The sequence below is a fragment of the Bombina bombina genome, chromosome 3 (assembly GCF_027579735.1).
Source record: "Bombina bombina isolate aBomBom1 chromosome 3, aBomBom1.pri, whole genome shotgun sequence".
NCBI lineage: Eukaryota > Metazoa > Chordata > Amphibia > Anura > Bombinatoridae > Bombina > Bombina bombina.
This window is the reverse complement of record NC_069501.1, coordinates 232209948-232222769: the sequence shown is the minus strand read 5'-3', so window position 1 is coordinate 232222769 and position 12822 is coordinate 232209948. Positions and strand designations below refer to the sequence as shown.

At 36.8% G+C, this 12822-nt stretch overlaps 1 protein-coding gene across 1 annotated transcript in view; it reads right to left on the bottom strand.

Moving 5' to 3' along the window:
* The window catches only part of BLTP2 (bridge-like lipid transfer protein family member 2), a 258947-nt gene that overhangs the window by 106180 nt on the left and 139945 nt on the right, over positions 1 to 12822 (bottom strand). Inside the window, 5 exon segments of the mRNA XM_053706196.1 lie at positions 4804 to 4925; positions 5010 to 5192; positions 5377 to 5476; positions 6667 to 6873; positions 10779 to 10936. Of these exon segments, the coding sequence (XP_053562171.1) occupies positions 4804 to 4925; positions 5010 to 5192; positions 5377 to 5476; positions 6667 to 6873; positions 10779 to 10936 (770 nt within the window).

The window sequence follows — 12822 nt, the reverse complement described above, 5'->3', positions numbered from 1 at the left end:
CAACAAAAGATACAAAATTAACAAAGAAAAATTAATTTTAGAAGTAAATTATAAAGTTGTTTAAAATTGCATGCTCTATCTGAATCATGGAAGAAAATAAATTGGGTTTCCTATACCTTTAATGATTGCTCTTTTGATATTTAAATATCCCTTACAAAAAGAACAAAAACCCAACAACAACAAAAACTACTTTTCACTTGTATATTCACTTTTTGATAATAAATGATCACTATGTTTTCTTCTTGCCAAAACTTTTCACAGTATTAATTACTAATCAGTTATTACAACATACTTCATCATTATGCCTATTTTGCTATATCACTTTTTTTATTGATTCTTCATACAATAAATAATGAATTAATAAACCCAATAGAGTCCATGCAAAATACAACTGTCAATTTTTTATGCCAGAAGTTTATCAAATAATACTCTGGCTTTAATTGTAATGGAATTCTGTTTTTCAGGCAAAAAATCCAAAAGACCTCTCTCTTAGCTAATATCAACTTAATATTACTCCCACATTCACCCTTTGATACCTGTTCAATTACAAGCCATCTGCTTTTTTCTGATGTCTCATTTCAAAAAGTTGCATCAGTTGCGAAGTGGGGTGCCATACCTGATATTAGATATATCTTTATGTATGCAGGATCTTGTCGTCATACCCACATATTGTAATTTGCACTCAAAACATGTCAAAAGATACACAGCACAGGTGACTCGACAATTTAGTACAAAATTATCCTCAAAAACAGGAGAGACAAAAGTAAATATATTTGCAAGTATCAACTTATTATTATTGTCTTAAATTTATCAACATTGTACACATATACTACAAGCCCCAAACCTAGGGATAAAAACTTAACTTTTAATATATATACAGTACATAAAAATTAAATAGATTAGAACATAATTAAAAGCCCAAACACTAATTGGAAACACAGCCAGTCATGCGGCTCCATGAGAAAATTGAGAGCTATAAACTCATAGGCCACTTAGGTAGTACTATAATGTTACTGTACAACCATCCCGCTGAGCAGACTTTCCCTACACAATTACCAATATGATTTTGTGAAACCTTCAAATGGGGAAATACAATGGGCTTATGACTATGGGTGAGCAGTGCAGTAAAAAAAAAGCAAAAATAATTTTGACAAAAAAGGTCACATATATATACTAATCACTTCCAGGCAACCCACCACCTTACATCATGCAGCTCTGGCTCACGCCTGACGTGCGTTTCGTCAGAGATTTCTCAAAGGCGAGCTGCATGACTGGCTGTGTACTCAATTCGTTTTTGGGATTTTAATTATATTTTAAAGTGATTGTAAACTTTAACAAATTAAAGCCCAGTATCAAATAATACTCATAAAAATAGGGGAACTTTAATTCAATAAAATTTATAATGATGATTATTTTTTAAAATACCTTTTGCGTTTTGTTAAACGCTGATCCTCTGCTCGCATTTACTGCTTTCTTTAGCAGATCAATGACAAATCTAGCTTCCTCTAATCATTGTGTGCCCCCTTTGGGTTTTATCCCTAGGTTTGGGGCTTTTAGTAAATGTGTAAACACTTGATACATTTAAGATAACAATATTAACAGAGTACATATAAATATCTTTACTCTTGTCTCTCCTATCTTGGAGGATAATTTTGTACTAACTATTAACGTTTAAATATATGTTACCTCCCACAAGTTATTTGGTAACATTTTTTATTGTATACAATAGAGGTGTGGGTTAATTTAATTAATTGGTATATAGGTTATAGTATCTCAAGAGAAATATAAATTTTTTAAGCAGACAATTTAAACATGTTTTGTATTGATAGGTATACTTTGTAACTACACTTAAAAAAAACATTCCCCACTATTACATATTCACAAGCCTTGCATGTGGAATTGTGAATCCTATAAACTTCCTTATAGGATAACCAAGAACTTTTTCTAAATTCCCTAGTTTTTAAATGAGTGGGGGATATATTACTAATGGTCAAGTCTCTCCTATAGGAGCAATGACATTCTTCACTGACCAAATCCACTAAACCTTCATCTGCTTCTAGCACCTGAAAATACTTTTTCACAATATCACAAATTTGGTGGTATTAGTCAATGAAAGCTTTAACAAAAGCGACCCTTCTAGGTGCAGGTCACTTTACTCTCCTTGTATGTCTCATCAAAAGATTTCCCTGATCAAAGAAGCCACCATTTATTTTACCTTTCTTAACATTGCTTTTGAATAGCCATATGCCCTGGTTTCTGATTGATCCCCTTAAACCCACAACTCCTCCTTACTTGAAAGATCAACATATGTACAGACAAGGGTTCCAAACAAAGGAGTTGAACAAACAGGGACGTTACCCACTATGAAGAGGGAAACCTCACAAAAAATACAGATAAATAATATAATTAATCAAATGATCCCCTCTCTAATATTGAAATAAAGGTACTCAGTGTTGGAATGGGTTTTGTTCCATCAGCAAAGTTTAATTTATTTCAAGCTTTTCTAGATGTTAACAAGCTGATGCGAAATATAACATTACGAAAATACTTTAATGATGCCTCATTAAGTAAGGATGAGTTGGGGGTTAAAGGGTATCCAACAGAAATAACCATGGTACTGAGTGACCTTTCTTTTTTGGAGATTTGCTATTGGATAGTATTGGAGGATTTGTTTTATTCTCTTGGCATCCTTTGTTGAAATGAATAACTATGTAGGTTCAGGAGCTGCTGATTGGTGCCTGCACATATTTGCCTCTTGTTATTGGCTCACCCAAATCCTTCAGCTAGCTCTCAGTAAATGCATTGCTGCTCCTTCCCCAAAGGATACCAACAGAATGAAGACAATTTGATAATAGAAGTAAATTGGAAATTTGTTTAAAATTGTATTCTCTGTCTGAATCATGAAAGAAAAAACATAATTTATGTAAGAACTTACCTGATAAATTCATTTCTTTCATATTAGCAAGAGTCCATGAGCTAGTGACGTATGGGATATACATTCCTACCAGGAGGGGCAAAGTTTCCCAAACCTTAAAATGCCTATAAATACACCCCTCACTACACCCACAATTCAGTTTAACGAATAGCCAAGAAGTGGGGTGATAAGAAAGGAGCGAAAGCATCAAAAATAAGGAATTGGAATAATTGTGCTTTATACAAAAAAATCATAACCACCATAAAAAAGGGTGGGCCTCATGGACACTTGCTAATATGAAAGAAATGAATTTATCAGGTAAGTTCTTACATAAATTATGTTTTATTTCATGTAATTAGCAAGAGTCCATGAGCTAGTGACGTATGGGATAACAAATACTCAAGATGTGGAACTCCACACAAGAGTCACTAGAGAGGGAGGGATAAAAATAAAGACAGCCAATTCCACTGAAAAAATAATCCACAACCCAAATCAAAAAGTTTTAATCTTATAATGAAAAAAACTGAAATTATAAGCAGAAGAATCAAAGAGAAACAGCTGCCTGAAGTACTTTTCTACCAAAAACTGCTTCAGAAGAAGAAAACACATCAAAATGGTAGAATCTAGCACAAACTTACTTCACCACCTCCATGGGAGGCAAAGTTTGTAAAACTGAATTGTGGGTGTGGTGAGGGGTGTATTTATAGGCATTTTAAGGTTTGGGAAACTTTGCCCCTCCTGGTAGGAATGTATATCCCATACGTCACTAGCTCATGGACTCTTGCTAATTACATGAAAGAAATGTTGGGTTTCGTGTCCCTTTTATAAGTAAAATGTAACCTAGTAATGTACTATAGAACATAGATAAGCTCTACCCTTGGAGGGGTTTAATCAGTCCACCTTAAGAAATTGCACTGTAAGCAGATAGTTTGGTGATGTCATATTGTTTTAAATAAAGTTTGGATGTCAACTAGGTTATTCAGCTAAGACTACTGCAGTAAACCAAAATGCGTTCGCTGGTCTAGTTGCCATCCCTTACCAACTTTGTATTGTGCTGTTCATTTGGTTTTATAATTAAAATTCCAATAAAGATTGAAGTTTTATACTATATACCCACTTTTTTGGGTGTACTGGATTTTGTTATGTTGATGGAAAGTTACAGCCAGTTAAGAGTACACCCCGAGGGAGGCTCCAGCATATGTTGAATTTCCATTCAATAACAAGAGGGCATAATGTCTGGGTGTGTCTTTGAGGACCAAAAGAAACTTTAGGAAGCGTCATGGAGGTAAACGGTTACCTGAAAGAGGGTTAGAAGAGTCCCGCGAGAGCTTGCTAAAAAACAGCAGATTAAGCCATGGAAAATTGACAGAGAAAGGAGTCTCTTTTTCCGACTACCGGGAGAGCCATAAGTGTCGAATTCTGTACTTTATAATTTAGCGGCAATTGTATTTATAGTTAATTTAGTCTAATTGTGGTTTGCAATGGCTACCAATATATTGGAGTATATATTTAATTGAATGAACATACATTTTTATTTACAAGAGGAGTGACTGCCTGCATCAAGTGGCCATTTATTGACATTGATTATTCCTAAGCATGCAACATGTTTACTTGATTTTTTTTTATAAAAGTACGTAGTGCACATCAGTTCATGGCAACTGCAAGCAATGAAAGATGCAAATACATGAGGTTTATTAAGTTTGTGCTAACAATTTGCTATCATGCGAAAGGCCCTGCTCCTTTTCTACTTGACAGCGAGTCACCAGCCTAGCAAAGCTCTGGGCTTCTGTCTTAAATATCTGGTAGACTTCATTTAATACAACTAAGTTAGTAACCTCTCATTTGTTTCCATCTGTGCAATTATAGAGTTCTCAATCAATAAAACAAACCTTGCGCTTGGGTTCCACATGTAGGAGCAAGTTGTTGACTATGTCCAGAATCATGGCATACTGTGCAGGGTTGGTGGATATCTCGAGGTGCTGGTGTTTTAAGGTAAAAGTGTCAGCTGCAGCTGCAAACAGACCAGAAACAAAGCTGTGAAAGCATCTTGTAATGTTTAAACTCTTTATCTTCAAACTACATTCTGCTCACATACCTTCTTGTCCTTTAAGCAAATCTTCCTTTTCTGGGTGCAGAGGTGTGGAGGGTGGCTTGATCTGCAAAGCTAACTCTGGGTCTATGTCATGGCTGTAGCTGATGTAATACATATGGCAGTTGCAACGTGAGATAATCCTCTGCATCTGCTGGTTCTGCTGGACCTCTGCTGGCTGACTTAAGTCTACAGAAAGACACAGATGTTTTATCAAAGCATCCCATGAAGCTATAATTTTGGATATCTGTAATTCACCTTTCTGATATGGCTTGTGGATATTCATTTCAGTTGTGCTTTCTACTCTTTGTCAAATATTTGATTTCTTTATACTCTGAAAACCTCACAAAACAATCCTTGCTATAAGTCTGACCTGTAGTAGTGCTGACCATCCCACCAACAGCCTGTCCACTCTCCATCAGCTCCTGCACTGAGTCCAGGTTTCTGTGCCGATGCTCCTCAATGTTTTTCACCTGAGGAAGGAAATTTAGAATGCTCTTTAGATACAATATCAGGTTTATCCACTCATTTAGTCAATATGTTCCCAAGATAACAGATATGCGGACCTCGAGTGATTATGATGTAGAAGTTTTAATGTAGTTGTGGAAACAGAAACAAATTCGTTTTAAAGACCTGAGGTTTAAAGTTTAGAAAACCTTCATTCAATAAACCAAGGGTCTATATCTGCAAATGGGTAATTGATGGAAATAAATCTGTATTCTTATCTGCTGATAATGGACAGAATGAGAAGAGCTGATTGTTCCACTTAGAAAACAGAATAATCAGATTGCTCATTTCTGGCCACTAAAGTAGGGTCTACTACCTAAATGGCAAAAGCAAAAATGTTACAGATAACTAGACGTGTACATTTGTGTATTTAGTTAGTACCTGAATGTGGAAGACGGCGCCTGCTCGCAGCATTCGGCTCTTTTCTGAGACGTATTTTTTCTTGTGAAAGTGTAACATATTAAGATCAGTGCAAATCCAGATCTTAGTGTGTTACACTTTCACAAGATGAAATCTTGCGCATTCGGATACTAACTAAATAACCGAATGCACATGTTTACAGATAACAAACTATGTCAATATTATCCAATGTTGTATCTCACTGGTGGAAAGATGCTCCATTTGGCTGCCAGCTAGGACTGCATAACATTACTTTACTTTACTTTCAGAAACAGGGCTAACCTTAGCTATTTTCATAACCTCAATTATTAAGAAAAAAAATACAGGCATATCCCTGAAGTACTGGAACTCCATGAAGAAGTGATTATTAATTTAATGGAACATTAATAATATGCTGCGGCTGTACTGTAAAATATGTTTTAAAAAAAAAAAAACAACACACATTGGTTTAGCTTTTATTTATTTTTAAGTCTACACTAGCACTGTGTTAGTGTACTTAACAATCAGTGCCTGTGTAAGCACTGAAATTGGCAAGACCTGTGCATGTGGTGCAAGTATTTGTGTTAAAATGTATATATATTTTTTTTATAAAAAAAGATGCATTATGGTAACTGCTACTAAGTACCAACATTTTATCTGCCTTTAATATAATACTAAATGAGTCCATTTGTAAAGAAAAAAACACTACACTTTTATCACAAGAATATTAGAGGAAATATTAATCAATATTAATTATATAATATGAAGCAAGACCAACCTCCAGCCACCGCTGGCTGTCCTCTCCATCACTGGGGCTACTCTCGGTAGTGGCAAAGTACTGCATGCTGTCAAGTTGACATGTCCATGAGGTCTTCTGCTTTAGGGTGTCTCCGTACCAAGAGGGGTGATGCTGGCACTGCAAGAGTTGAGCCTTAGCTGCAGACACAATCACACAGCCTTCTGTCTCGGCTCCTCGTAGCACCATCTGCAGAGTTAGAGGGGAATGCTGTGAATCCATGATATACAATAACATTAAAGGAGCAGTGTGAATGCAAAAAATATTGAGCATGGGACAACTTTAGGAATAAACTTTTTTTTTCTATGTAATGTGTTGTTCATCACCTTTAGAGTTTAATATGCAAACATAAAAGAGGAAGCTTGTTGCTTAGTGTAGCTAGATTTCAAGTGAAAATTCTAGATACAAACTGTTCTTTATTGCTAAAGCAGTTTGTTTGTTTTTTTTACAATTTATCTTCGGTCACTATGTGTGATAAACCCTGGGCCTGTGCTTCGTTAGCTGCTTAATGCAGAATAAGATAGCTGCTTGAGAGCTGGATTCCTTCTTGTGAATACCTCCCACCCCAGCAAGAAATACAGACAAACTTTTTCTAAACCCAGCAAGGTAACATCACTGACTTTCTCTTCAATCAAGCAATGTGTGAAAATATTTTCCACATTTGTTGGTCTATTTTAAAAACATCTCTCCGTCTCGAACTCTGCCTTATCAGTTACCCACTCCTTCCGTCTGCTTACGATACTCGAAACCAAACTCCAAGAAGTTTTAACCCACTTCAAAGACAATGTCTCTGATTTCCCTCCCCTCTCCTCCTGTATCATACATAATTTTCTCATTTAGATTGTAAACTTGAGAGCCTTTCAAACTGTAGCTCACTTTGTATAAAAAGTGCATCATCTACTCATTGTGTTCAACGGTAGTGCTATCCTCAACTTCTGTGGAAGCCTTCACTGTAAGCGTTTTAAAGGAGTTTTTGTATTGTTTGTTAAAGAAGTTTTTACCACGTGTGTAACATACCCATGTACAACTTGTAACTCTAGTACCATTTGTAGCTTAAAAATGCAATGTACCTCTGTATAGCGCTACATTAAGGGTTGGCGTTTTATAAATAATAAAAATAACAACAGGATTATAACAATAGAGGTCGTAAAAAAAATTCCAATGTAAAAAGGGGTCCAAGGTGAAAATATTTTAAGAAGCTCTGACCTAGACAATACTTACCAAGTGAGAGACCTCCCTGGTTTAGGCATGGACAGGAAACAAACCACACACCCTATAACTTGGAAGCCTACCTTCCCTACCCCATTCCTAGCTTGTCCATCGTAGGATAAAAGAACAAAGGTGGGAAACCTGGTATTGTCTAAGTCATAAGCGAAGATATAGAAATTTCTGTTTTTAATGTTTAAAGTGAATGTAAACTTAAGAAGGCGTGAAAACGGCATTCTAAAGACTTTTAAAAATTAGCATGTTTAATTCATGACATTGTTTAAATTGATGTTTTTACTTACATTTTTATCTTTCAACTGCACCGCCAATAAGCGCAGCTCTCCCCCTGCCATACTGTCTAATTGATTGACAGATGACGATTCTTCAAACAACTAATCATGGTTCACCCCCCCTCCGGGGCATTCAGCCCCTTTGCATAAACATCACGGCCCGGGGGGAAAATATGATTAGTTGTTTGAAACATCGCTTATCGGCGGTGCAGTTAAAAGATAAAAATTTAAGAAAATACATAAATTTAAACAATTTAATGAATTCAACTTATGCTAATTTTTAAAAGTCTATAGAATGCCGTTTTCACGGCTTGTTGAGTTTACATTTACTTTAATTTATAATTATCTTTGCCTTAGCTAAGCCAACAATAAGTAGGTGAGAAAAGTATAAAGCAGTCAAATATAATAGGGTGGGTGAAAAAAGATCAGACACATCAGAAACGGAAATAAATCCAAAAAGAGTATACAAAACTTTATACAGTCAATACAGAAGAGAGAATTTTCATGCCAAATCTATAAATTGCAAAGTATCTTATTTGTAATGATTCAAAAAAAGAGTGAGGAGTTTTCCAGACAGCTGCTTGGCATAAATCAGACACAGATGCATCATTATGAAATGCCCAGATGTAGATACTGCTCTAGAAGTTTGTGCCCTGAGCCCCTCTGATACGTGAAGCTACTTAAGCTGTCAACTTTTGTGATGCACTGGACAATAGTAATTCTGTTAGTAAATACCTTTACAATGGCCCAGGAGTACAACAAACAGGCTGTTTTTTTCTGAAATCCTTTGTTCTTTTAACATGATAATGAAGAAAACCTACCACCGTGGCTTAAATCCCCCAATTTCTTAGCGGAATAAAATGATAGTAAAACATATCCTTTGAGGAGGGAAAATATGACACCACCTTTGAAAAATATTATGGAACAGTTCAGAGAACTAGCTTATACCGATGAAATGAAAGGCTCATTGATTGAAAATGATCATAATTCGGAAACACGCCTTGCAGAAGCGATTGCCATTATGAACACAGTCTTTAGAATTTTTAAATACCAAATTATGATTTCCAGCAGTCATCAGCTGGAAAACATAATTTGGTATTTTCTAGAGACCGGCTTCCTAGCCTGAATAAGAGTGTTGACGAAAGGATCAGAAACACCTCTAGGTGTATAACTAAACATTAAACTTCTAGCGCCTTTAGGTCTGGATGCAAGAAAGGACCTAGAGACAGAAGCTCTCTTCGTAATAGAAGAGTCCAAGGAGGAGAGTTGGAAATCTGATTTAGAACTGCTTACCAGGAACGTGCGTGGCTAAACTGGAGCAATGAGGATTACTTGAGATCTCTCCTGCATGATTCAAGCTATACTAGAGCATCTGTGAGATCTGTCTAAGGAGCCCTTGACCTGGCACAGTAACTGGGAAGCTTATGATTCAAATGAGAAGCAATCATATCGATTATATGTGGCCACTATTTCATCAAAAACTTCCTGGTTGAGGGATCATTCTCCCGAATTAAAAATCTGACAACTGAGAAAGTCAACTTCCCAAATGTTGACTCCTGAAATATAGAATGCAAGAAACCTTCTTCATCACTCTGATGATTTATCTATGCCACTGCGGTGACATTGTCTGGCTGAAACCTCAGTCAGATCTCTCGCTTGAGAAGAGGCCAACTCTGAAGAGTCCTGAAAATCTCTATGAGTTCTAACACATTGATTGGTAACCTCACCTCCTGAGAGGACCAAACTCCATATGTTTTACAAGAATACCAGACAACCCCCCATCCTGAAAGACTGGCATCTGTTGTAATAAACACCTAAGATGGCCTTAGGAAAAGAGAGCCTTGTATCAGAGACTTGTGGGATAACCATCAAAGAGAGATTGTCTGGTTTTGTAATCCAGACAAATTGATACATCTGAATAATCTCCATTCCACTGTTTGATCAATAGAATATTAAATAAAATAATAGTAACAGACTTTCATAAAGGTTATGTTATATGCAGCAATACAAGGATACTAGCACCCAATGCTAGACAATGTGGGGGAAAAACTTTAACAAAGGTTGATGTAAGCCTAGCTAAAATATCACCTTAATCAAAGGAATGAGAGACACCAAGCATAAAAAATGCCCCAAATAAGATCTTGATAAGTGGGTACTTTAGCCCCCTGTTTGCAGACCTCACCAGAGCACAGCAACACCACAGCGCACCCAGATATGGCCAACACTGCACTGAGCAAAAAGAAAGCGGGATCACTGTGGCAAGCTCCACACATTGCAGTTAAATACGGCCACAGTACGACATTGCTAATACAGGAATGTCACATGTAAACCAGCATCCCTTGGGCATGTATACTGGATGGGGGAAAGGAAAACATTTAAATATTATTTTGATGCTTAATTTTAAAATTATAAAAATGTTTTTGTTTTTAAATGTCTTTTTTAACAATGTAATACATTGTCGCCTTAGATCATATTATTTTCTACCCACCATGTTTCTTTCAGGGCAAGGTTTTGAGCACACTGCTTTAAAAATGTCAATACAAGGCAAGACCACCAAAAAGCCCATGTCTTCATATGTATATCACTGAGTGCAGTTACCTGACAGTTCACCAGTTCAATTAGCCAGTTGTGGTTGTAGATGTCTTTGTCCTGGCAGGGAGCCTTGCCGCAGAGCTGCTCACTTACTCCCGACTCCTCCTCAGTAAATACTACAAACTTATCAGTCTCTTCTATGAGCTTCTGCAGCATGTCTGCTCCTGAAAGACCAATGGACAATGGAATTACTAGAGATCACACTACACACACATCTACATTTATGATCCAGTGTATTTGATATATCAGGATCATTAGTGAGTCATAATTTAGCAATACCAAAGCATTCCAATTGTGGTAATATTGGTATTAAGCGGGACAACTGCAATAAAGTTTATTTGCCCAGTGAGCTGTTACTGTAGGATACAGTGGGTTAGTGAGCTTCATTACTGAATATATAAAATAAAAATGACCCATTGAAGGCCCTGTAGCTAAGAGGGGGAGTCCTCTACATTTCTCATTGACAAAGACAGGCAAATGCAGTGTAATACAGCATGCAAAGAAATTCATTTTGGCAATTTTAGACAGTTAAAATTACATTTAATATAAACTGGAAGCTGCATGCATGAGAAGCTAAATGAATAATGCATGTATGTTGTGTTTTTCTTTTGCACAGATTGCACCCTGTAAAAGAACTGTTGTTATCAAGGCTTTATCCATTTGATTGTCGTTGGAACGTATATTATGGGTTCATACATATAAAGATAACAGACTTCATACTGCATAGCTTCATACCTAATCTCCATTCTATAACTAACTCTAACATGTATATTTATATATACACAGTTTAAAACATTTACATGATACATTCATATTACTTACTGCCTCAGAGTGCAAAGGTTCTTAAAAGCAAACTACTACCAGTGAGTTATTTTGCAGCACACACTGCTGATTTCTGAAACACAATTATACACCAAAACCACCTAATGTCCTCAATGCTATTGCAAACTATGGCCTAGATTTGGAGTTTGGCGTTAGCCGTGAAAACCAGCGTTAGAGGCTCCTAACGCTGGTTTTAGGCTACCGCCGGTATTTGGAGTCACTCAAAATAGGGTCTAACGCTCACTTTTCAGCCGCGACTTTTCCATACCGCAGATCCCCTTACGTCAATTGCATATCCTATCTTTTCAATGGGATCTTTCTAACTCCGGTATTTAGAGTCGTGTTTGAAGTGAGCGTTAGACATCTAACGACAAAACTCCAGCCGCAGGAAAAAAGTCAGTAGTTAAGAGCTTTCTGGGCTAACGCCGGTTTATAAAGCTCTTAACTACTGTGCTCTAAAGTACACTAACACCCATAAACTACCTATGTACCCCTAAACCGAGGTCCCCCCACATCGCCGACACTCGAATAAATTTTTTTAACCCATAATCTGCCGACCGCCACCTACGTTATCCTTATGTACCCCTAATCTGCTGCCCCTAACACCGCCGACCCCTGTATTATATTTATTAACCCCTAATCTGCCCCCCACAATGTCGCAGCCAGCTACCTACAATAATTAACCCCTAATCTGCCGACCGCAAAGCGCCGCCACCTACGTTATCCTTATGTACCCCTAATCTGCTGCCCCTAACACCGCCGACCCCTATATTATATTTATTAACCCCTAATCTGCCCCCCACAACGTCGCCCCCACCTGCCTACACTTATTAACCCCTAATCTGCCGAGCAGACCGCACCGCTACTATAATAAAGTTATTAACCCCTAATCCGCCTCACTAACCCTATAATAAATAGTCTTAACCCCTAATCTGCCCTCCCTAACATCGCCGACACCTAACTTCAATTATTAACCCCTAATCTGACGACCGGAGCTCACCGCTATTCTAATAAATGTATTAACCCCTAAAGCTAAGTCTAACCCTAACACTAACACCCCCCTAAATTAAATATAATTTTAATCTAACGAAATAAATTAACTCTTATTAAATAAATTATTCCTATTTAAAGCTAAATACTTACCTGTAAAATAAATCCTAATATAGCTACACTATAAATTATAATTATATTATAGCTATTTTAGGATTAATATTTATTTTACAGGTAA